The sequence below is a fragment of the Antechinus flavipes genome, chromosome 5 (assembly GCF_016432865.1).
Source record: "Antechinus flavipes isolate AdamAnt ecotype Samford, QLD, Australia chromosome 5, AdamAnt_v2, whole genome shotgun sequence".
Classification (NCBI taxonomy): Eukaryota; Metazoa; Chordata; class Mammalia; order Dasyuromorphia; family Dasyuridae; genus Antechinus; species Antechinus flavipes.
This window is the reverse complement of record NC_067402.1, coordinates 295209939-295233986: the sequence shown is the minus strand read 5'-3', so window position 1 is coordinate 295233986 and position 24048 is coordinate 295209939. Positions and strand designations below refer to the sequence as shown.

The window sequence follows — 24048 nt, the reverse complement described above, 5'->3', positions numbered from 1 at the left end:
AATTATTTCATTTATATTTTTTGCATCTTCAACATAAGTCGTCATATTTTTGAGCACTGAGATGTACTGAACGATCATTTCCATGGTTATAGACTATAAGTTTGTGATGTACTTTTTTAAAAGGCAGTGTCTCTCATTTAAATAGCATTTTGTTTGTAGAGCATAAACAACAGAATTTTGCTCGTAAAAGTCCTGTGAAATAAGCCATGTAAAAAGAGCTATATTAGGACTCAGGGGCTAAGTTATTTCCTAAATCCCACAGCTGGTGGCAGAGTGAGTTCTCAGACCACCCTCTCCTGATGTCAGATCAAGTTCCTTTTTCCTAGGCTCTGTATAGAATGTAGACACATCCCCCAATCCTCAGCTTAAATGACTTTTTCCAGCACATAGTAGTAGGAAGAAAGCTAGATCTGGACCAGTTGAGAGTCCCCGTTCTGCCAGCTGGGTGTGAACTAGAATATAACTCTCCGAGCTTCACCGACTCAGCCCATGATACTTGTGATTTTGCTCTTGATTATCCTTTCTTTATCCTTTTCTTTAAAAATTACTTTTCAATTTTATCAGATTGGTGGCTCCATAAGTCAAGTTCTTGGTGCAGTAAAATGCTTATTCTTTAGAGAATCACAAAGCTGGTCCCGCTTAAAGCAGGATGTGAATCTTTGAGGTTTTGATTTAGATTTCTAAAAATCCCATAAAGGGCTCCTGTCCTCATGGCCCTTCGCTGCCTGGAAGTCAGGCACTTGCTCACTGGCCGACTGTCTGGCTCTGATGATTTTCCTTCCTTTTTCCTTCCGCTAGATCGGCCGGGCCTCTTGAACGTGGGACACATTGAGAGAATGCAGGAGAGTATCGTGCACGTGCTCCAGCTTCACCTGCAGAACAACCATCCCGACGACACCTTCCTTTTCCCCAAGCTGCTGCAGAAGATGGCAGACCTTCGGCAGCTGGTCACGGAGCACGCGCAGCTGGTGCAGGTCATCAAAAAGACTGAGTCTGATGCCGCTCTGCATCCTTTACTGCAAGAAATCTACAGGGATATGTATTGAGTTTTTTAGGTGTGTTTTTTTTAAGACAGAACTTTTCCAGATATTTAAAGCCAACAGAAATATTAATGTTAGATGGGAGCAAAAAGACTTTGCACAAATGTCAGCTGTGTTTTAATCCTAGAGCATGGAAATCAATCATGATCTAGACAGCTGAAATACCACATTTCTATTGGTTTTTGAAACAGTATTTCAGAGTTTGCCAAGAGTATCCAAAAGCTGATGATGAGAGGGGTCTTGGATAGTAGGGTAGAATTGGGGGATTCCGTCTGATTCTGTTAAGGCACATGGTTTTGATCAATGCAAATTTATTTATATTATGTTAGTGATTTAGCATTTGGTTAATTGGTAACCTCATAATAAGGACTTTGCTCTGCTCACCACCTTTGGGTTCTCGTGCTCATTCTATGCTAGTCTGGATAACAATGGCCCTTCCTGAGAAGGCCCTCAAGTCAGAATTGGGGTGGATGGAAGGAAAGGGCTGGGGTGCTCGAAAAGCAGCAAAGGGTTTCTTAGAAAGACTTCATTTCCATCAGAATTTCAATGAAGATAGTGGCACTTTTTTAATGAAGTTCTTTTCGAAAGGCTTTTTAAAAAGTTTTTAAATAGACATTCAAAGATCCACTGGTCATACTAGATCCCCACCTTGGCAGTTGAGATTGTGCCAGCCAGTCAGATTTGTATAACGAACTCCAGGTCGCCCTTCTCCAGTCCAATTCAGAAAGTACTGGTTTGCAGAATCTAGAAGGCTTACAGTGTTTAACATCACAAATTCTGAAACTGCTTCTTGGGGCGGCGAGAGCTTGGAGTGACAGCTGAATCTCAGACTCTTGTTAGGGCTAGAAAGGATCTCATTATCTCATCTTACAGTTGGCAAACTGAAACTCCTGGGAGAGGGGCTTCTTCCAACTCTGCCCCTCCCATCTCCCCCTCCCGAGCCATTCAATCTTCCTCCCGGGATCCAGCCAGCACTGGGCTCTTCCCTGTTCTTCACTCTTCCCATCTGGGCTCTTCCTGGTCACATCTCCCCTCACTAACGCTTATGAGCCATTCCTTCTCCCGGCCCTCTTGAATCTCTCCTCTCTCTGGAGCCATCTTCCCCTGAGATGAGCCAGTATGTCTCGGGCTCGGTTGGCCGTGGGCCTAGGGATTCATTCTTAATGTCCCATCTGCCTTTTCCCCTTGTCTGGTAGTTTCTTTGGTACTTTTTTCTATGACTTTTTAACTTTTTTTTTTTAGTAACAAAAACTCCCTAGTGGAGAAAATGAAGCCAATTTGATTTAGGTGGTCTGGCCAACCTAACTTAGGACCATACACTTCACTAACAGAAATGACCTGAGGAAATGTGGAGGTTCTTCACAGTAGACAGTGGTTTCTGCTTCCTTCCCAGGGTTTAACGACAAGTTAGTTAATTTGGAGAGATATGGAGCGGGCCTGGCCTCCCAGGCTCACTGTTTCCAGTAGCCACAGGAATGATGATCACAAGATTTAAAGCTCATCCTACATTTGGGGTTATCCAAAACACCCTGGATTGAAGATGTCTTCTCCCGATATACTAGTTCTAATAAGCAGCCTTCAGAGCTTCTTGTCTGCTAGAGTACCTGATGCCAGAATACTGCCTCTTGATCTTGTTTCTGCCAGTTCAGGCTTCCGAGAGGCAAAGCACTTCCTTTTCCGACCCTGAGCACTGGAACCCACGGAGACCTTGCTGCTTGTGAACATGCGCTACTTGGGTTCCTTTCCCCTCAGTCCATTTTCACCAGTCATATTCGAGTCAGAGTGTCAGCATCAGCAATGCTTGAGGTCTCATCAACCACTTATTTGAGGATGGGGTCTTGTCAGGAGTTCTGCTAAGGACGAACCTTAAATAATGTTACAGAGAAGAAGCATCCAATGTAAAGGAAGTTCCAGCTTAAATTCTTGACTTAAACTCAATTTGTAGATCCGGGGCTGTAAGAGACCTTAGAGGCCTCCTAACCTCATCCCCTCATTCTACAGAGGAGAAAATGGAGACCCAGTGAGACAAAGAGACTTCCTTGCACAGAAATAGGTCTTGAGGCTTCTGTTTCTGCCTCCAGCTTTCCCCAGACTTTCCTTGGCCCGACCACTGGCCAGAGCCTCAATCCTTCTTCCATGCTGAGTGAACAGTGGAACAGCTCTGGTCTCCAGGGGTCTAAGATCCAGCAAGGCTTCCCTCCCCACAGGACTCCTGGAAGACAAGATTCAAGGGAAGCCATTCATCTCCAGCTCTGCCTCCTGCAGAGCCGAGCACAGGAGCATGGACCATCATCTCCTTTCTGCAAGCTCTCCTTCTGGGCCTACTGTGGAAGAGGTCTGGGAATGCACCCATCACGCTGGGAATTCCAGTCCACAGCCAGATTCTTCCCGTCCCGTCTCCATCAGAGTTGGATTTAACACCAGGACAATTATATGATTCAAAATCACAAAACAAAGCCCGGCTTATTGTCCCTCTCCCAGACCTTTATTCCCATGAACACCTCTTTGACCTGACACTGTGTAGAGAGAGGTGGCTGCTGATGCTGAGCACTAAAGACTGAACCACCCACAGTCCCTACTTTTTTTTTTAACCACAGTATCTTCATTTTCTTTTAAAGGACAGAATTTGTATCTCAGCCCCTAAAAAAAAAAGTCCTAGTCCAGTTTCCATCGGTTCAGACTTTCTTTCTCTGAAAGGCAGAATTTATTAAGTATTCGGTAACCCAAGAAGACAGAACCTTGGAACTTCATGGCTGGGCCCACCACCCTCAAGTTTATGGGGACCAGAGGGAGCTGACCTGTCAGGAGCCCAGGCGTGGCCTCCAGGGATTTTTCAGCCATTCCTCATGGGGTCCATCGTGGAGCACAAGCAACAAGTGCAGCCCAACCTTTTCCCGATTTCATCACAAGACCTTGCGTTCTGGTGCAGTCCAGTAGTACCTCAGAAGATGCTTACAAATAGGCAGTGCTTAGCAGTGAGGCACTGAAAGTTGACTTTTATTTTTTTACAGTCCTTCCTCCACAGGCCCAGATGCTGAGCAGGCCCCTCTGTCCTCTGAGCCATTGACTCCCTTCCCCTTCCCAAATCCAAGAGCCTCCCCCCAGGAAGAACAGGGGCTCACCAGAAGAAGCTGATGGGGAGCAGCTCAGAGAAAGCTCACAAAGCAAGACCCAAAATGCCCTACTTTCCAAGTAGAGATGCCGAGCAACAGGACAGCTCGAGGGGTCCCCAAAGACAGGTCTTACCTGCCTCCCACTTTCAGATTGATGCTCATGTCAAAGGCTGGTCTTAGCCTTCCAGCCAAGGGCCAAGGCTCCACGGCTCAGGTCAGCCTCAGCTCTCTCACTGCCATCTATCCTGGGAGCTGATGAGTGAGTGGAAGCTTCCTCGTCACTTAGCTTTCTTCTTTTGTTTTCTTGTACAATCGTTTATGGGGGTTAGACAGACTCATCTCTGAGAGAGGTGGGCTGATCTGTCCGCTCACTCCAACTCCCACCTCCTTCCCCGTCGAGTCCCCATAGGCCCTCGGCCCAGGAAGGGAAGAAGCCAAATCGTTGTCCTAGTGCCGGACGCTCAGGGTTCTGTTGGCTGTCGACAGCGTGATGGTCTTGGGCTCTGCGCCCGAGAGGACCCTAGAGGGGGACATCGACTGCCATCTTGGGTGCATCCCGAGCACCAGGCTGTGGTCTTGATCTGAGCTGTGGCACTTCTGAGCTCGTCTCCCAGGGCCGCCTGCTTCCCAGAAGGCGATAAAGAAAAGCCTTTGTTACACAGGGGCCGGCCCCAAAGTGGAGGTCACTTGCCTGCTGGATCCTGCCCTCCCCACATACAGAGCAGGGCAGGAACAAGGACAAAGGAGCAGTTTGCTTCACCAGCCATTTCGGAGGTAACGAGAAGGCACCATTTCTTGCAGTCACACCACCAACTCAATGCCCACAAAACAGCCCAGAGGAAAACCAATGGCTAACAAGCCTGGGCTCCCTCCTTTGTTTCCACTGCTTTTAATTCCTCCCTGGTCACAGGGTGCAGCCTTGGGGGGGAGGCAGCCATAGGGGAACAGGAAGGAAGCTGTGCTCTGCCTTGGGTCCTCCCCTCTCGGCATCTGTGCCCCCAAAGTGGGTTGGAGGAGCTCTCCCTTTCTGCTCTGAAAACGTCACTGCAATAGAAACACTCTCCAGCAACAAGAATCCGTCCTTTCATTTGACCAAGTTTCCAGTGAGTCCCTTTTCACAAACTGAATGGCCGGGTTTCTCGAGCCATTCATCCCACTAAAGCTCCTGACGAGCCCAGAAGGAAAGGAATCCCCTTGTAAAACACTATCTCTGTGTAATGAGCATCTGGTCTTGAGCCTGCCAGAAGATTGCTGTGTGTGAGAGACACTAACTGAGGGCCATTTCCCAGGGGCTCCGTGTCTCTGGCCTCCAGAGTAGTCCAGTGGAGCCCCAGAAGCTTCTAGGAAGGCTGGAAATTCTAGAACCACAACCGGGATGATGTCCAAAAAGTGACTGGGAGTGTCTAGATTGCACTAGTGAGAAGAGGCAGCCACCCGACTCCTGCACAGCCCCAGTGGGGCTCAGTCTTTCCCAGCTCCCTAACGTTTTTATCCTGCTCCCTCTCCATCCCGGACGGCATCTCAGACCAGTGATGTCTTGTAATGTCAGGTCAAAAACATAGGAGGAATGAAGTTTAGTGACTTGAGATCCTCAAACTGGAAGCTGCTAAAGATCAGCCAGTCCAAGCTCTTTATTTTACAGACAAGGACACTGGGGCTAGGGGAGGCTGGCCCAACGTCACAAAGATGATGGCTGAGACTCCATTCTCTCCACGCTACCTTCTGCGCTCTCAAGCAGGTCCTTTTAGAGCATTTCCCAGGCAGCACTTCAGTGGGTGACATGAGTTTCACAGGGAGTTATTCACAGGGAAGTCAGGCCATGCTTGGGGGGTGTCTCAGAAGGCTTGGAGCACTACTGAGTGCCTTCACAGTCCACATTTAACCTTTCCCGACCTTAGGAGTTGCATTCATGAGCTCATACTGGCCAGAAAGAGGAAGGCTATGCTTCCACTATATGCAATGAAACTCCACCACCACAGAGGTGCGCCCTGTCTACAATGGCTCAGGAAGGCCTTTTCTTTCTCGTGCCCTGGGCTGGGACTCCTGTGAAAACTGTGCTTGCCTCCAGGGGTGGAGGGAGAGCTGCCCAACTCTTCATCTCTTCCACTTTTTTGTGCCTTGGAAGACTGGGTGGCCCTAGTACTGGAGAGCTACAGGCCAAGAAATGCAGGCAACATCACATCTTGGTGACCTTCTGGGAAGACCTGGGGTCTCTAGGTCCTAGGCGCTACTGCTCAGGTAGGGCTCTGCCTCCACTCCCCCCACCTCACCTACACAAATCGGTTGCTAGAGAGCATAAACCTAGTTTCGAAGCACTTGGAGCAAGCTCTGCTGATCATTTCAAAGGGAATTCCCTTTTTTAATATGGCAGCAGTGCCCAGTGCAGGAAAAATTGTGAGTGCTTCTGAGTGTGTCCATGAATGTATGCATTATGACTGACTGAATGAGCAAATAAATGAAGGCTTCACTTAAGCATTTTCTCTAATGCCCTTAAGAGTGCCCTTCAAAACTGATGTGGTGAGCTATCTCTAAACCCTTTCCATGCCCTTCTAATGGAAAACCCATCTGGAGGGACACTGCACTACTACAGTAATATTTGGGTCATTTTACAAATCCCATAATGCAAAGGTACTTTAATCAACCAAAGTAATATCTGTGATATATGACACTTTTAAATCTGTGTCTTCTGTGAATTCTTAGGATGTCAATAAAGGTACGTGGTTTTCTGCAAGATCAGAAATACAAAGTGGGTGGAACAAAACAAAGTTCTGGTCATTTTGATTTAAAAGCAATTTCATTTCTTTTTAAATTAAAGCTCCCCCCTTCAAATAACAGGCATTAATTTTCTTTCTTCACTTCCCTTTCTCCCCCAGTGAGGTGGAGGGGGGGAAGAAATTCTTGTAACAAATATTCAATGAAGCAAAATATATCTTCACATTGGTCAAATCTCACTGTGGATCTACAGTCCATCCAAATCCATCGGGAGGTAGGCAGCACATTTCAACCTTGGTCCTTCGGCATCACAATCGGTCATCGCATTGACCTGAAATCTAAAACTTTTCAAAGTTCTTGCTCTTTATAATGTTGTTCCTGTACACAACATTCTCCTGGGTCTGCTCACTTCTCCCTGTATCGGTTCAGATGGGTCTTCCCAGGTTTCTCTTATTTCTTGATGTACAAGAGTAGTCTATTACCTTCGTATCCCATCATTTGGGGCATTCCCCAAAGGATGGTCTAATTCTTTGCCCCCCCCCAGGAAAGTTTCTATCCACATTTTGGTACATTTAGTATTTTTCTTCTCCCTTTGATCTCTGAGATATAAGCTAAGTAAGGCTAATACTGCTGGGTCAGAGAGCATGCATGCATAGTGACTTTTCAGCATAGTTCCAAATCGCTTTCTAGAATGGCTGGTCCATTCTCCACTAACAAGTTATAACTGGACCTCTTTTCCCATAGTCCCTCCAAAATTTGCCGTTTTGCTCCTTTGCTAACTTTGCCAATCTCATGAGTATGAAGAATAACCTCTAAGGTGTATTTCTCTATTCGTGATTTGAAGCATTGTTCACATGGCTGTTGAAAGCTCATATTTCTTCTCTTGAGAATTAACTTCACATCTCATTTAACCATCTGTCGATGGGGAATTACCTCTTCTTATTCTAAATTTGAGTCAACTCCTTATACATCTTGGAAATAAGACCTTTATTAGGAAACATTTCATTTCTACTTAGCAACCCTGAATTTATTTTCGTCTTAATCTGTCACATGAATTTCGGCGTCTGGCCCGTAGTCGGCACTTAATCAAGGGTCACTGGCCAACTAACCCGGGCAAGTTCTGTCACTTTGAATCGCCAGTTCTTTCTCTTCATCTGCTGAACAACAATGCTTCCTTTCACTAAATGCTGTTTGCCTAACAAAAATGACCCAAACATCTTAAGGGTTCTCTTTCATTGCTGCTGATAACTGTATCGAGTATTCTTACCAAAGAAAGCTGTCACCTGTAGAGGCTGATTCACTTATATCTCCCTGCTCAGTAATTAAGAGGGAAGAGCCCGGAATTGTGACTGCGGGTACCACTAGTGAACCTCATCAAGTTTTTGGGTCATAGTGCCATGTTGCCAAAGGCAGTGTTTGCTCCCTGGTGTCTTGGCCCTTTTTTCTGGTGACTCACAAAAATGCCCATGTTTCTCTTCACTTCCAGGACCTATAGGACCTGGTAGAAATTACCAATTTCCAGAGCATAGCATTGAATTTTATTTCTCGATATGTTTGTGTTTCTCTCAAGTGCCTTTACTGCCTGAAAATGTCAGTTTGGTTAAGGCTGTTCATTCATAACACTACTAAACAGGGAGAATTCAAAAGGAGCAACTACTGATGAACCTTCCTGTATAACCCCACTAACTCAGGTGAATGTCTCCAGTGTTCTTGGATGACAGCAGGACGGGGATGGAACGGGGCTAAAATGAAATGTTCTCGGACCTCAGGAAAGCCTCGAGGGCCAATTTGCTGTTTAAAACTTGTTTAAGGGAGAAGGAATGAGGAAGAGAGATAGCCTTTTTCTATTCCCAGGGATGGAGCATGGGTGCCTCCTGTCTGGGAGAGCAGAAACAAGTCAAGAGCCATTTTCAATTTTGTATTTTTTGTTATGAGCTTTCATTCACTAAGAAGGGACTGAACTGAGAGTATCCACTAATGATTTTATAGCTTGACTTTATAGGAACTTATGTTCTTGGGATGTCATACTGTAAGACTGATGAATGTAAAGAGCTAATTTCAAGGTACAGTTTGCCTTAAAAGGTTTTTAAAAGAATAAACTATTTTTAAAAGTCAGTTGGTGGGTTATTACTGATTTGTTCATGAGATGCGATCTTAGTAGCTGATTCTCTGTGAAAAGCGAGGCCTTCCTTGTTAACTACCACTTACTGGACACAGATTGGATTGAACCTGGTTTTCTTTCCCTTGTAATCTTCAAAATCCCTTAACTCAGACAGCTTGCATCAGGCATTTGGGATAACAAGTCGATGTTATAATTAAATCTGGTCCCTTTAGGCAAACCATGTCATTTTCTTTCTTTCTAACGGTTACAAACGGGCCATTTTAAAGTAGGTCAGATCCCATCCCAGCACAACTTTCTCTGTAGCCAAAAGAGAGCCGAGCCCTCACCAGCCCTTGTCCATAGGCTTTGGGCCTTGAGAAAAAAGGAATACTGTGTAGAGTCCAGTGTATTTCTGGTGTGCCCTCTCTAACATGATGCTGTTCGATTGCTACTGGGCTTGAAAAAGCCAAGTGAACAAAAATGGGGATGACATGCAGGACACCAGAGAAAGCTGTGTCCGGAGGGACAGCCACCCTAACCAGCTTCTGCCCACCCCCTGCTGAGAGGCCCAAGAGATGCCCCTGGTAGGTGGAAGAGGGAAAAGGCAGGGAGCTAAGGCTGGGGGAGAAAGTCTGTGCTGGCCTTCCGGGCCAGAGCAGGAGGGAACCGGATCCCAGGGTGCTCTCTGCTGTTTCATGCTTCTCCTGTCAGCCTCTCTGGATGGACACCCAAGGCAAGGCCTGTGCGGGACTCCCCCGTCCAGGGGTCCCACACAGCATCTTTGGGCCCAGGATGACAAGGGACTAGACCCACTGATCCTCTTCCGGGCCCTCTGCAAAGAAGCCTCTGACAAAGACTCACTCAAAACTGTTGAAGCCAGAATTCCCACTGATTTCCATGGTTGGAAATAGTGACCACAGCAATGTGAGAGACAACCCACATGGGGGCTTGGTCTAGCCCCCCTTTTAGAAGTTACAGTGATTGGCCAATGGAACCACACCGAGGGGACCTCCGTTCCCAGGAACAAAATGGAAGAAAAGTGACACGATGGCAAGGGGGCTCCGGGGCCTCTGTTCCTGCCAAAACCTACAATTAGGTCCTCGAGTCAGGCTTCCTAGAGGCAGCTTTGGACGAAGCGCGTCTTTTCTCCACGTCTTGCCGGATCTCCTGAGGGAAAGCACTGAGATTCTCACGAACACAGGGAAGGCAAAATCTTTTCGTGTAGAATAAGCTACATTCCTGAAAGAGAAGAGAAAGCAAGACTGTCACTGACCTCTTTAAGTGCTGGCTGTTTTAAAGTCATCAACTCCCAAGAACCACAGGAGCAGCTGGCCTTCCAAAAGGCCCAGCCTGGCAGGCCGGCTCAGCTCCTCTCCCTTCCTCCACCCGGCCTGCCTGGGCTTCTCCCTGACCACATTCTCCCAATATCCCAACTCTCTCCTGCCAAGGCGCCCTCCCCCATTCTTTCACAGAGCAGCCCCTCCCCCACTGCTCTGTCCCTTTCCCAACCCCCCTCTCTCCTTTCTCTGGGACTGGGGCCAAGACCAAGCAGAAACTGCAGGAGATCCAGGAGAACCAGAAAGGGCCTGACGAGGGAAAGGAATCCACGCTGCTGTGGCTGCACCAATCCTGCAGGGACTTTGGCCCCCACCGGGCCCAGGCTGAAGGAGCAAAGGCCCGTGCCCCTCAGAGGGTCCCGTCTGCAAGTACAAGGCCTGCGGGCCAGAAGGTCTTTCCTCCAAAGGACAGATTTGGATCTACATGCGATCTCGGTGCCACTGAGGCAGGGCCTGTGACTCTAGCACACTCCTTTCCTAACTGCAGCATGGGAGGACTCAGAGCCGGAAGCAGGGACCTTCTAGGTCATGGACTCCAAGGTTCTTCACCTGCTTGTGTTCTGCAGGCCTTGGCAGGTGGGCTGCTGAAGCCTACTGTCTCTTGGTCCTCAAGTTTTAAATGAAAGAAATGCTCAATGTCACTTAGAGAGGAAAAGAAAACAGAGTTCTTCTCATCCAGTTTCACAGATGCCATGCTCTATCCTCAAGCCCCCAGGACCTCGAGTGGAGAACTTCTGATTCCATTCCCCTCCTTCTACAGCTGAGGAAGAGTTAGGGAGGAAGGCACAAACCCCCCCCCCCCCAATGAAGAGCAGCGCTCAAGAACTCGGGTCCAAATCACGCCCTCTCCAATCCCGAGTGACCGGGACAAACTGAAATGCATCCTGAGGATGATGGAAAATGAGGTCGTCCCAGCAACAAAGGAACGTGGCACATTTAACCTGAAAGTCAGGGGGAGGCCTGGAGCCACGGTCAAAAGTGGCTGAGAGAGATGGGGTCCAATGCCAGAGGAGTTTCTATCCATCAGGAAGAATACATTGGGGAGGGAGGAGGCTCCTCCACCTCGATGACCTCTCAGAGGAAGCTGAACAAACTACTTGGTCCCCAGGGCCTACAAGCGCGACACAGCCTCTGGGCTGGGAATGTCCAACCTAGCTCGGTCTGGCCTGGGCCAGCTCCCGGCTTGCAGGTCTTCCTTATTCTGCGGTCACTATGTGCCCCGCCCCACCCCAGGAAGGGCAACAGAACGAACCTGCGTTTCCTCAGGTCTCCTGCTTAGCCAGGAGAGACACCCTCCCCAGCCTGGGACAGCTCCCCGCTGCCCCCAGCTCCGGGTCTCCTCCCAGCACCGGCCGCCCACCCCCCACCCACCGATCCTTAGGAAGCAGGGTTACCTGGGAGCAGGAGTGCCTCCCCCGCCAGGGACCCCTTATTGCCCTCCAGGGGTCCCCTGCGGGCCCCCAAGAAACCGACGGAGTTGGCAGGGGCCCAGCAGGCCCTTTCCCCGACAACACCTGCCTGCCAGCCACCGAGTTTTCCCCTGAAGAGCTCTCCTAGAGGGGGCGCTGCTCCCTCCCTCCCATAATGGGTCTCGGGGATGTCCCTGCCATGGCAGTTCCAGCTGTCTCCTCAGGACCCCACGGCCTCAGGGCGGCCAGAGCCAGTCTGGGAGCCCTGAAGTTCCCTCGTGGTAGGGGCTGCTCCAGAAAGAAAAGGGAGCGTCTTTCCTAAAACGTGCGCTCGGTGTCCCCGGTGGCGCGAGCTCGGGAGGGGACAGAAGCTCCCTCGCCCTGTCAGGGCCCGCCCAGGGGCTCCGCTTCCACAAGTGCCGCTCGCTATCTGAACGGGGCTCTTCTCTGTGCCCGCGCCTATGCTAACCTGCCGCAGGCCCGTCTGGTTCCCCAGGGGATCCCGGGTCCCAACTGTCCTTGGGGTCAGCCATTCACCTTGTCTCCTGTGCCTTTGGCTGAGCCACCGGGAAGCTATCGGGGGTCACGGAGGTGCCTCCAGGCGGGACCCCCCAGGGCCCTGCTCCTCGGCCCGGTGCCTTTAATTCCCTGGGGTCTTATCCTGGGGCCGGGGTCCCTGGGCGTCTGGACCCTCCCCTTCCCTCCTCACAGCTCCCGGCAGGCTCTTTGCCGCGTTGTGCCCGCAGAGGGCTCAGAAATGGCCCCTAGAGCCCGGCAGGGTCACCTCCTACCTGGAAGCCGGAAGCCAACCCGAGGGGCCCTGCTGGGCACCCGCACCCCCCCTCCCCCCGCCAGTCCCAGCGGCCTTCTCCGGAGCCGGCCGCAGAACGCGCAGGAGGGCACCGAGGGGCGGCCCCAACCCAACAGGTGGGCTTCTCTCCTCCTTCAGCCGCAGCTCAACGTGCCCCTTCTCACCGGCTGTCACAGGGCAGCAGCCCATTGCCGTGGGCGCTGAGTGGGCAGGGGAGGCCCTGGGCATCCCAGAACGGGGCAGCTTCCTTCTCCCACCCCCAGCCAGGCCAGGAGACGCCGGGGAGGGCAGCATCCTTCAGCCCCCCAAAACCTGACCTGCACCCACAAATCGTGCCCCCCCAGGCCAGGAAAGAGGGGTTCCCCCTCAAGATCCCCAAGCCTCGGGCACTTCCCCGGGGGGTTTTTTCTGCTGCGCCCACGACGCCCAATCCCATCTCCCCTGGTTCTGGGCCCGCCTGAGAGCTGAGACTCCGCCGAGGTCACAGGGGGGTCTGAGGCTGGGAGTCTGTTCTGGCCCCCGCGTCCCCACCACTTACCGGGCCCACGCAGGCCAGCTGGTGGCAGAGGCTGCACCGGGAGCCGAGCACCAGGAACTTGTCTCTGTCCGAGGTGAAGGGGTCCTTGAGCACGTAGCACTCCTCCAGGAGCCTGCGGGGGAGGGCGCGGAGCAGTGAGCGCGGGCCAGGGCTTCTAAAGGTCCCCCAAACCTGAGGAGGGCGCCCGCGGTCCTCATCTCTATTCTCCTGTTCCCACTCCAGGGGGCGGGCACCTTCCTGCCCAAGGGCCCAAAGCCCCGGGCCGAAGATGCTGGCCACACCGCGGTCACTCCTCGGTCACTCAGCGGCCCGGAGCCTCAGAAGGGGCGGGCGCAAGCTCCACCCCCCCCAACACCAACAAGACAGCCGGAAAGAGAGGTGCCAGTAGCCAAGGAGGACCCGGAACAAGAAAGCAGGCGCCCCCCGGCTGGTTCTGGTCAGGCCAGGACCTGGCTCAGGCAGGCTCATCTGTGCAACGGGAGCAACCTGGACAACGCTGGCAGGGGGCTCCTCCACAGCAGGGGCTTCCAGGTCTGCAGAGTGCTGAGGAGCTCAGGGGCGCCCCCCACAGGGCTCTCCCAGCGGCGCCCAGGGCCCCCCTTGGGCCAGCACACAGCGCCACCTTGTGGGGACATGGGGCAGCCCTGGCCAAAGCCCTGAAGCCCAGCTCCAGGGCAGACACACAAAGCCCCAGGTGCAGCCTGGGCAGGGAGGCGGGGCCTGTGCTGGGTGGGGCAGAGAGGCGGGGCCTGTGCTGGGTGGGGCAGGGAGGCGGAGCCTGTGCTGGGTGGGGCAGGGAGGCGGAGTCTTTGCTGGGTGGAGCAGGGAGGCGGAGCCTTGCTGGGTGGGGCAGGGAGGCGGAGCCTTGCTGGGTGGGGCAGGGAGGCGGAGCCTTGCTGGGTGGAGCAGGGAGGCGGAGTCTTGCTGGGTGGAGCAGGGAGGTGGGGCCTGTGCTGGGTGGGGCAGGGAGGCGGGGCCTTGCTGGGTGGGGCAGGGAGGCGGAGCCTTGCTGGGTGGGGCAGGGAGGTGGAGCCTTGCGCAACAGGGGAGCTGGGGCAGGAGCAAAGGCCTCCCCACGGAGTGTCCTGGGGGCTCCTGCCATGCAGGCGGTCCTGGCCCCTCAGCCTACAGCCCAAGGGAATGGAAAAAGGCCCCGAGTTTAAGGGAAAAGTGTTCCTTCTCCCCTGGGGGGGCGCCACTGGCGGGCTGTCAGAAGTGAGGAAGGGGCAGCTTCAAGCCTGGAAGGTTATTGGGAGGCGGGAACCAAGGCTTGGTCCCTGAGGGAGCCCTTAAACATGGGCACGATTGCCTCTGTGTGCCCCCAAGAGGGCCAAGGGTGTTCCCCCCCTCCCCCGCCTGTCTCCCTGCCCCTCCCTCTCTGGGATCCAGACCCTGCGGGATGGCACAGTCCGACAGCCCTTCGGGCACAGGGCCAAGCCCTCTCCCGAGGGGCTGGATCCTCTCACAACTCCACCAATGGGGCTCCAGTTCTCCCACACCTTCTCCGGCTCACAACCAACCCCCAGCGCCAGGCGGTGCCTCAGAGGGGTCTAAATGTGCACCTCGGTAACCAATAGGGACTCAGAACATTTTCCCACATTACAGAAATGGTTTTTAACTTCTTCATCTGAAAACTGTCTGTTCACATCCTTTGGCCGTCTATCAATTGAGGAATGACTGGTACTCTTATACATCTGTCAGATCTCTGTATTCTGGGGAGCGAGGCCTTTATCAGACACCCCGGCTGTAAATTTTTCTCCCTCAGCTTTCTGCTTCCCTTCTGATCTTCGCTCCATGGTTTTGTTTATGCAAAACATTGTGATTTAGTGTAATCAAAAGTATTCATTCTTGCTCTCTGTCCATAAATCCCTCCCTGAGAGAAAGCTTTTCTGAGAGACTGCCGCTAATGCATCTTTTCACTGACGGGAGAGAGAACGTGGCCCTGGGAGGGCTCACAGAGCATGGACTTCCCTGACTTCACTAGCAGCTCTCATCTCAAGGTACAAGGGAAGCCCCAAACACCAGCTTCCCACAGTCACTTCTCTCCAGTCCTGAAGGAGGCTTACCCCCATCTCACAGAGGAGGAAACTGAGGGCCAGAGAGGGGGAAAGGCCACGTGACCTTCCCAGCTGGAGGTCACATGCCTAGGCCATGACACTGATAGAATATAATCCCAGACCTCCTGATCCACAGCCACTAACTCAAAGGAAAATGGTGACTCATCTCCTCCATCCCGTCCCCACGAGGGAAAGGGAGCAGAGACTGTGCTCATCTTGCATCTCAGAAAACTGAGACCCAGAGAAGTTCAAGGTCTTGCTCACACAGGCCAAGTTCACAAAACCAGCGGCGGAACAACATGAGTTTGTAACCAGCCTTTTTCCACTCGTCACCGGTCTGAGCAGCAAAGGGCACGGGCCCCTCCCAGCACTGTCCCCACCTATGTCGGGCCCCGGAGGATGCTCCCCCATGCCCTCATGGGTGCGTCTGGCGCGGGCTCAGGCCTCCAACCCAAAATAAAGCGAGGACCATAAATTTCTCCTGACAGGCCCCGCCGCTTCTGGGGCTTGTTTGATATTTCATCCTGTGACCAGAGCATTTGTTGGGATGAATTTCACCATGGCTGTTTGCAGCCAGCACTGCAACCTGGGGTTATGGGCCCCAGAGTGGGGAAAATCAAGGACACACAAGTCATTTCTCACTTGTCAAAGCCCTGGGGAAGGAAGCGTCCCAGAGATGATGTTTCCAGGTCCGTGACCTCGGCTCTCAAGGACACGGCCACATACAAGATCACTGTGGCACAAAGTCGCAGCTTTCCCAAGCCGAGCCAACCCTCGGCCACAGAATGGCTGGAGGTCCGAGGTCAGAGGATGCCCAGACACCATCCGGCCCGGGTCCCAGCAGGGACTAGCTAATGCCCCAGTTTTAAGCCTTCTAGGGTTCTCCTCCTCAGCGGCAGCAATATTACTCTTCCCCAATCCAGAAACAAGGAACAAGGCAGAAAGCCCACAACTAGGGGCTGCTACGTTCCGAAGCAACAAGCTCTTCCCTAAGAAGAAGCTGCAGGGCTAAGTCTGGGGGGAAGAACCAGAGCGGGAAGGCAAGGAGACCCACTAGCGACTGCCTGGCTAAATGTAAGAACCTGGCATTCAGGGACGGGGGCAGAGCGGGCCCGGGACGCCAAGGCCTTAGGGCAGACAGGCAGAGGGGCGATCCCAAGGGATGGCCTCAGTGAGCTCGCTTCTCCGTTGTTCCCGGCACCCCCGCGTCTCCCCGTGGAGTCAGCCTGGATGTCGTTCACTGGCAAAGCCGAAACAATCCCTGGGTCTGTCCCTGGATTTCCCCACACTGCCCGTGCTGTGAGTGACCCTCGTGCCCCCTGCCAGCCCTTTCCTGGGAGAGCGAGCCTCAGGGTCACTGACAGGTAACTCCAAGATGGGCAGCGGTGTGCTTCCCTAGGGGAGCAGGACCGGGGCAGCCCGTCAGCCCTCAGCGCTACTTGGGCCACCACGTCCCATGCCAGTACCCACTGGGCTCACTCCTCCGGGGAGCACTCCCCAAGGCCCTTGGTCTCCACATCCTGCACATCAAACATCTCAGACTACTGAGCGGTCAGAGGTCTTGTTCAAAACTGGCTGCCTCTCAGGGCCGCGGTGACTCCCAGGGTCAGTGGAGGCTTTGCTCCTATTTCACATTTTCGGGATTCCAAGCCAGCACAGGACCTGCTGCCCTCGCTGGCTCCCTGGAGCTAGCCTCAGATGGGCCTGTCCAGGCATTGAGCCAGCACCCAGGCCCGGCCCTGCTTTGTAAATGAAGAACCCGAAGGGCAGAAGGGTGAAATGAACCGGCCCCAAGGGCCAAAGGCCATACTGGAACCCAGACCCTGGCTGACTCTCCATGGGATCCCTCTCACTCCTGGGCCTGTGACAACTCACTTACTGAAGAGCGAGAAGCAACGAGCACAGAGGTCCACACTGGGGCATCCAGCGCCTTGGCTGATGACTCCATCAGATGTAGCCTGGCTGGTCCACACATGACCTTCTCTCTCTCTTTTCTTCAATAGTTTTTTATGTACAAGATATATGCATTTTTCAGCATTGACAACTGCAAAACCTTTTGTTCCAATTTTTCCCCTCCTTACCCCCCACTCCCTCCCCCAGATGGCAGCTTGACCAATACATGTTAAATATGTTAAAGTATAAGTTAAATACAATATATGTAGACATGTCCAAACAGTTATTTTTGCTGTCTGACTTTGAAATAGTGTACCATTAGCCTGTGAAGGAAATCAAAAATGCAGGCGGACAAAAATAGAGGGATTGGGAATTCTATGTAGTGGTTCATAGTCTGGTTCTGGTCTCCCAGAGTTCTTTCCCTGGGTGTAGCCGGTTCATTCATTACAGCTCTATTGGAGCTGATTTGGTTTATCTCATTGTTGAGGATGGCCAGGTCCATGAGAATTGATCATCATATAGCACTGTTGTTGAGGTATATAATGATCTCCTGGTCCTGCTCATTTCATTCAGCATCAGTTCATGTAAGTCTCTCCAGGACTTTCTGAAATCATCCTGTTGGTGACCTTCTCTTTTTGCAGCAACAAACAACTGCCCAATGGGATCTCCCATCCCTGATTAGCAGGTGAGTGACCTGCTACAATGAAAGCTTGCCTGTCCCTTCTCAGGCTTTTGTCCAGAAGGTCCTTCATGACTCAGAGACCAAGAGGGTACATGGGTCAAAAGCTGCTGCTATCAGCCCTTTTTTCTCTGCTTTGATGCAAAAAGTACAGGCAACTTCGATTCTTTTGGGATTCTCCAATCCTGAAGGTCCCTTGGGCGCCACTTAGAGCAGGGTGTCCTGTGCTCTTCCTGCTCTCCACGCTCACACTGAACATCAAAGCCAGCGGGGCAGCTTCACCGTAGATGCTGATGGAGCCTTCACTATAAAACAAGCCACGCTGTCCCACTCTGCACCCATCAGCGGTCCCTCGTTTAGGGGACAAATAAACATGGCTTCTGCTGGCTCTCGTGCCAGACTCTCAACACAGTAATTTCTTTCATGGTTTTTTATGAGACAATAGAATTTGGAAACTTCAGTCTTCCGCATCCATGTTGTTTTGGAAATGAACTTGTCCTCCTGATCAGTGCCATGTCTCTGCCTAGTAAGAAGTCGAGGATTTGAGGGCTAGGAGTTTCTGGGCCTTCACTTCCCTCCCAGCACAGCTCCTGACTGACCACACCAGATCCTGGTACCTTCCCTCCACCCCCAATGCCATTTTTCAGGTCCCTTTGCACTTTGTTCTTTTAACTTTAGAATGTCAGCTCCTTGAGTGTGGACCACAACATAGCATTCTCACTTTCTCTGTTGTTTGCTTGCATTTTGTTTTCCTTCTTAGGTTTTTTTCTTTCTTGATCAGATTTTTCTTGTGCAGCAAGATAACTGTGTGTGTATGTGTGTGTGTGTGTATATATATATATATGTGTGTGTGTGTATACATATATATGTGTATATATATGTGTGTGTGTATATACATATATATATATATTGGATTTAACATATATTTTTAACATATTTACATGTATGGGACTACCTGCCATCTGGGGGAGAGGGTAGGGGGAAGGAGGGGAAAATTTGGAACATAAGGCTTTGCAAGGGTCAGTGTTGAAAAATTACCCATGCATATGTTTTGTAAATAAAAAGCTTTAATTAAAAAAAAAAAAACAATGTCAGTTCCCAGGGCAGGCCTGTCTTTTTGCTAGTATTGGTATCAATGCCTGGCATCTAAGGAAACACTTAATCGATGCTTGTGGTCACACTTCTGTAAGAAAGTTCTCTGAGAAATGGTTCTTGTTAACATCTTTATTTTTACTCATTGCCCATGGTTGTGTAGGTGAGTCAGGTGAGCCATTGACAATAGCTCCAAATCCACTTATGACCCTTGGGCATGAGGACCAGTATCTCCTCCCTGAAGTCTTTTCCTGATTTCACTATCTGGATTAGTCCTGACTGGTTCTCAGATGCCCACTGTGTGCCTGAGGTTTAGAGTTGCCCTTCAGCTCACAGCTGGTGTTATACCAGGCTGGCCCATCTATGCCACAATTGTAGCCTGAGAGTCTCCAAGGCGGGAGCTTCCCTCAGCAGACCCAGCCTGCAGGAGCCAAAGGCAGCCCAGAAGAGGCTGTTAGAGAGCAAGATGTAAGCACAAAGCCTTCATGCAGGAGCCCGGTCAGGGCAGATACTCACACGACAGTGCGGCTGTTGGGGGGTTTCTGCCCCACGTAGTTGTATGGTACGGCCAAGCCACAGAAGTGACACTCAAACATCCCTTCAGATCCCCGCTCACTGGAAGACGCCATCTATAAAGTCAAGAAAGTAAGCATGTTTATGTTCTGAAGCAAGAAGACTTTTGTGGTCGTGTTGCATCTTTACAGATATAAATTTATATGCAATATAGTGCAGAAAGTACTTGGCCTGAAGACTTAACTTTATGAATTCAGATCTGACTTCAGACACTAGCTATATTAACCTGAGCAAGTCACTTTACCCTGCTTGCCTCAGTTTCCTCATCTGTCAAATGTGCTAGAGAAGGACATGACAGACCACTCCAGTATCTCTGCCAAGCAAACTCCACATGGGGCCTAGAGTCATGGAGATTTGGACACCAAGCTCTACCCACGGTATCACCCAGCAGAAGAGAACAGTCAGGGGACTTGAGGATGAGCAAGCAAAAGAAGCTACATAGAAGAGAAGATGTCATAGAGGAGGGGATGGTCTACAGCACCCAGGGTTAGGTCAGACTGACCAATGAAGAGATCCCTTAAAAGAGAAAAGAGATCATCTGGGCTACACAAAACATCTGTACAGACAACATGACTAGATCAGGATAAGAAAGAGGCTGAATGGGAACAATCTTGGTGTCCAACTTCCCTGATTCCCTCCTGTATTCAAGATAAAACCATTTCCCAGAGATGTTCATAGAGATTACAAATAATTCTCTAAAGAACATAGTTATGTGAACCAAGGCTTCAAATCACTAATAAGAAGTGCACAAAAATGACTCAAAATGGGAATGGTCTCCGCTAGAGGCAAAGGTGCTGTGGGAAGAGGGCCAAGGAGATCAATGCTGAGAGACGGGACAAGTATTTGGAACCAAGTCACTCAGGTGACTAAAATGTTCTTATTCGGAGGCCCAGAAATTCCACTTTAGGCTGATGTCCCCAGGAGAAAGTAGGCAGCTGTAGAGAGCCAGAACTCTGGAGAAGCATATTTGAAACAAGGTGCTAAGTCAGTGGAACTGATACTACAATGGTTATCTAGTTTAGCATGGTGATTAATAGTTGTCTTGTTCAGTACATGTACTTAGTACTTAATATAGTTCTGCAATATTGACACCTACAATGATGTAATTATAACAGAGTATATAAAAGCCAACAAGGACTAGATGAGAAAGATATTCCATCTTTGATCCTGAATCTCCTTCATTTCCCCACTGAGACCAAGGCCCATCTGAAGGGCTTCCAGAAAGCTAGCCCAAACCCCAAGCAAGGAGACAGACTGTGAAGGAGATAATAAAGAATTTGGACTTTATCCCTGGCTATTCTCATGGTGATTACTCTGCTGAAAGGAAGGCTGGTCCAGAGACCTCCAGAAAGCTAACCCAAAATATTACTTTTTGGCGCCCAAACATGGGACTAAGGACTTACACTCAGCAGTCCAGACTGACACAATCCTGAGTTCAGTGAAAAAGTCTCTGTGACCCAGAAATTAGGGTGAGTCCAAAAATAGATAAGGAAATTTTGTTAAGGGCTAAACTAGTGTTTCAGCTGAAATGGGATTTTAAAATCTGGTTTGACTCGCCATTCCCTTTGGTGTTTTCATCTCCCTTCCTGAGATGGCAGGGAGGGCGTGATCACGTTTTTGGGTGTTTTCACCCCTTTTTCTGAGGAATCAGGGAAGGCGTGATCACCTCTCTGAGAAGTCAGGGAGGCAATGACCATCTCTGTTCCAAAACAAAAGAAAGCGGGAGATGTTATGGGCCAGAACTCTGGAGAAGCATACTTGAAACAAGGTGCTAAGTCAGTGGAACTGATAAGACAATGGTTATCTAGTGTAGCATGGTGATTAACAGTTCTCTAGTTCAGTACATGTGCTTAGTACTTAATATAGTTGTACAAGATTGACGCCCACCCCATGTAATTATAACAGAGTATATAAGAGCCAACAAGGCCTGGACGAGGGTCGCTCCATCTTTGATCAGGCTCCTGGGGGCTCTCCATTTCTCCACTGAGACCAAGGCCCGTCTAAAAGCCCTCCAGAAAGCTAGCCGGGCCGCATGTGAAGGAGACAATAAGGAATCTGGACTTCATCCCTGGCTATTCTCCTGGTGATGACTGCTGAAAGGAAGGCTGGTCCAGAGACCTCCAGAAGGCTAACCGGAACCAAGATATTTCCGCAGCACTTGGCTGCCACCGCCACCAAGGGTCCCTGAAGGGCGAGGTTCCGGGGGAGAGAGGGATGGGGGAGGGGGGGCAGGAGGAATGATGGAGCTCTGGGACTGACCAGTGATGTCCTCTGGGAAACAACCCTCGGGAGACGGTGCGTCAGCGGAAAGAACTCCGACCCCCCCCCCACCCCCGAGACAGAGAGCATGCTACAAGAAGGCAAACAAGGCCCGCCTCAGAGCAGAGGCAGGAGACCCCCCCCAATCCACAGCTGTGGGTTTTCTAAAAAGCCAGACTGAGGGAGGTTTCCGCACCTCGCTGCCACTGGGCTCGGAAAGGCCGGTGCTGGGCGGAGGGCACGTCCGAGCCCTGGGGAAGGAAGCCCATCCGGCGGCCGCTGCAGGGCAGCTGGGTGGCAGCGGGCAGAGCACCGCCTCCACAGTCACCAGGCCGCGAGGTCAAATTCGCCCACTTAACAGCGGGGTGACCCTGGGCAAGTCACCTGCCTCCCTCTCCCCGAAAGCCGCGGCCGGACGGTGGGAGAGGGCGGTGGGGTCCTCTGCCTCCAGGCCGTTCTGGGCCCCGCCCCTCCTCCCTCCAACAGCACCCCGCTCTAAAAGGCTCAGGAGGCCATTAGTGGCTTCAGATTTCCCAGGCCCCCGTCTCCTGTCCCCGCGCCTTTGAACTGAGGATACAGTATATCCAATTTCGGGGCCACAGGGGCCCCGGAAGCATGGAAGGAGGTGGGGACAGGAGGAGGGAGGGAAGGCCATGTGCCCGTGAGTAAAGCCAGCAGCCCACGGGGAGGAGGAGCCGAGGTGTGCTTCCCCGCCCCCAGGGGACACGTGCCTCACACAGCCATACCCTAGGCGCATGCGCGTGCACATGCGCAACTACAGCCCCCTTCCCCGCCCTCCCTCTGTATCCTCCCGCTCGCTGGCGTGTTCACCTCGCTCCTCGGCGCTTCTGCTCCAGGCCCTCGGTCCCGTCTGCCGGAAGTCCTTCTGGGGCAAAGCGTGGCGGCCTGGCCTAGGGGAGATCCCCGCCCTAAGCCTCACTAGGCCAGCGTCCCCTCACACAGACTCCACCTCTGGCCTTTTTCCACTCACCCACCAGCTTCGGGCCTTCTCTCACTCGCTGGCCCCGCCCTCGGCGTACTCTCATACGCTGGCCCCGCCCCCGGGCCTTCTCTCGCGCTGGCCCCGCCCCCAGGCGTCCTCTCACTCACGGGCCGCATCCAGGCGTCCTCTTACACGCAAGCCCCGCCCCGTCTCCTCTTTCACGCGGACCCGCCCCCTCAAATCCTTCTCAAACCTGTTCCTACTTTGTTCTCTGAGGTTCCCTTTGCAGGCGCTCGTTCCTTGGAGCTTTTTCTTCTCTTTCCCTCAGTTTCTCTTTTCTTTCCCTTCCCGCCACTCAAATTGGGCCCTTACCTGAGCCTCTGCCCACGGGAATCCCTATCTTGACCTCTGAAACCTCCCAGGAGAGCTTAGGGTTCTTCCTGATTTTCCCTCCCAGATTTCTTCCTGCAGGACCAAGCCTAAAACCCGAATCGCTCTGGATTGGCCGGCCCTGGGTCCCAGGACGAGCCCGGCACGGCCCGTGGGCTGAGTGAATGTAAATAGCGTTTGTTTGGGCCAGAAAGCCCGAAGGTCTGCTCCTCCCCAGTGCGTTCCTCCCGTTTTTGACTGGCAGTAGACACTATTCTCTGCCTCCATTCTGAGCGGGTATTGCCTCTGCCAGGCAGAAATTTAAGGATCTTAACTTTAAAAGGCCGTGGTCCCCCACTGCATCAGGGCAGTTCCCACTAGTTCTATGTCTGGCCGTCGGACCCAAAGCGAAGGCGACTGCGCACCTCCCTCACCTCAATCCAAGTCGCTTGCCTGTCGAGGCAGCTCCTCCCTGATATCAGCGCCCTCTTCCAGAACAGATGTCAAAACAACATTCAAGACCTTTAATCAGTGTTTCCAGGGACTGGCAGCAAATCCAGAAGCATCCTCTGCCCTTCACAACTGGTCCCACCCGACCCCCACCTCTCTGCTTGCGTATCCTTTAGTTTCCCACATATACATCCTGTCAGGGCCTCCTGTTCTTTCACCTCTCACCTCCACCCCTTTGCACTGGCTTCGTGAATGCTTGTCGGTCCTCCCCAGGAGGAGGGGAGGGCCGCTTCTGGCAGAAGCCCACGGCTACACGTGCGGGCTGCCCTGGATGAAGAGACCCCGAGAAGCACAGGGCAACAGCCTGAGAGCGAGCCCACATTTGGGAGCTCCCTGGGGAGTCGGGGTGGGAGCGCAGGATTTCCTGATGTCCAGCAGCATCCTCCTTGGAGAGCCAAGCCAGGAAGTCCAACGGGAAAAGGCAAGTGTACGTGAGATGGGGCGAGGTGGCCAGTGCATGCAGCAGGGGGGATACTTAACTAGCAAGGATGTCCATCCAGGCATCCCCAGAGTCTGCCCTAAGCCGTAACTCAGGGGATCCAACTCGGACCCGTCTCCCCCCCCCTTGTTTGGCGCTCCCACTCACCTGGGTGATGCTGCTGACCACCACCA

The 24048-nt window shown here is 52.0% G+C and overlaps 2 protein-coding genes across 2 annotated transcripts in view; one reads left to right on the top strand and one right to left on the bottom strand.

Moving 5' to 3' along the window:
* PPARA (peroxisome proliferator activated receptor alpha) overlaps positions 1-8980 on the top strand; it is a 57744-nt gene extending 48764 nt beyond the window's left edge. The window contains exon 7 of the mRNA XM_051962852.1: positions 799-8980. Within this exon, the coding sequence (XP_051818812.1) occupies positions 799-1046 (248 nt within the window). The 3' untranslated portion in view covers positions 1047-8980. The remainder of the gene's footprint in view (positions 1-798) is intronic.
* CDPF1 (cysteine rich DPF motif domain containing 1) lies at positions 6929-23855 on the bottom strand. The gene is made up of 4 exons (XM_051962853.1): positions 22446-23855; positions 19299-19411; positions 13062-13173; positions 6929-10205 (listed from the first exon to the last, which is right to left on the bottom strand). Exons 2-4 carry the CDS (start codon positions 19409-19411, stop codon positions 10059-10061), a joined length of 372 nt encoding a protein of 123 aa, XP_051818813.1. The 5' UTR covers positions 22446-23855; the 3' UTR covers positions 6929-10058.
* Positions 23856-24048: the final 193 nt, after the last annotated feature.

What these genes read in the sequence shown, in the direction of transcription:
- CDPF1 (XM_051962853.1), bottom strand. Translation starts at nt 19,411, where the DNA reads ATGGCGTCTTCCAGTGAGCGGGGATCTGAAGGGATGTTTGAGTGTCAC. An exon ending in CCCAACAGCCGCACTGTCGT is followed by an intron (nt 13,174 to 19,298) that starts GTGAGTATCTGC and finishes CCTCCCCCGCAG; the next exon opens with GCTCCTGGAGGAGTGCTACG. An exon ending in AGCTGGCCTGCGTGGGCCCG is followed by an intron (nt 10,206 to 13,061) that starts GTAAGTGGTGGG and finishes CTTCTCTTTCAG; the next exon opens with GAATGTAGCTTATTCTACAC.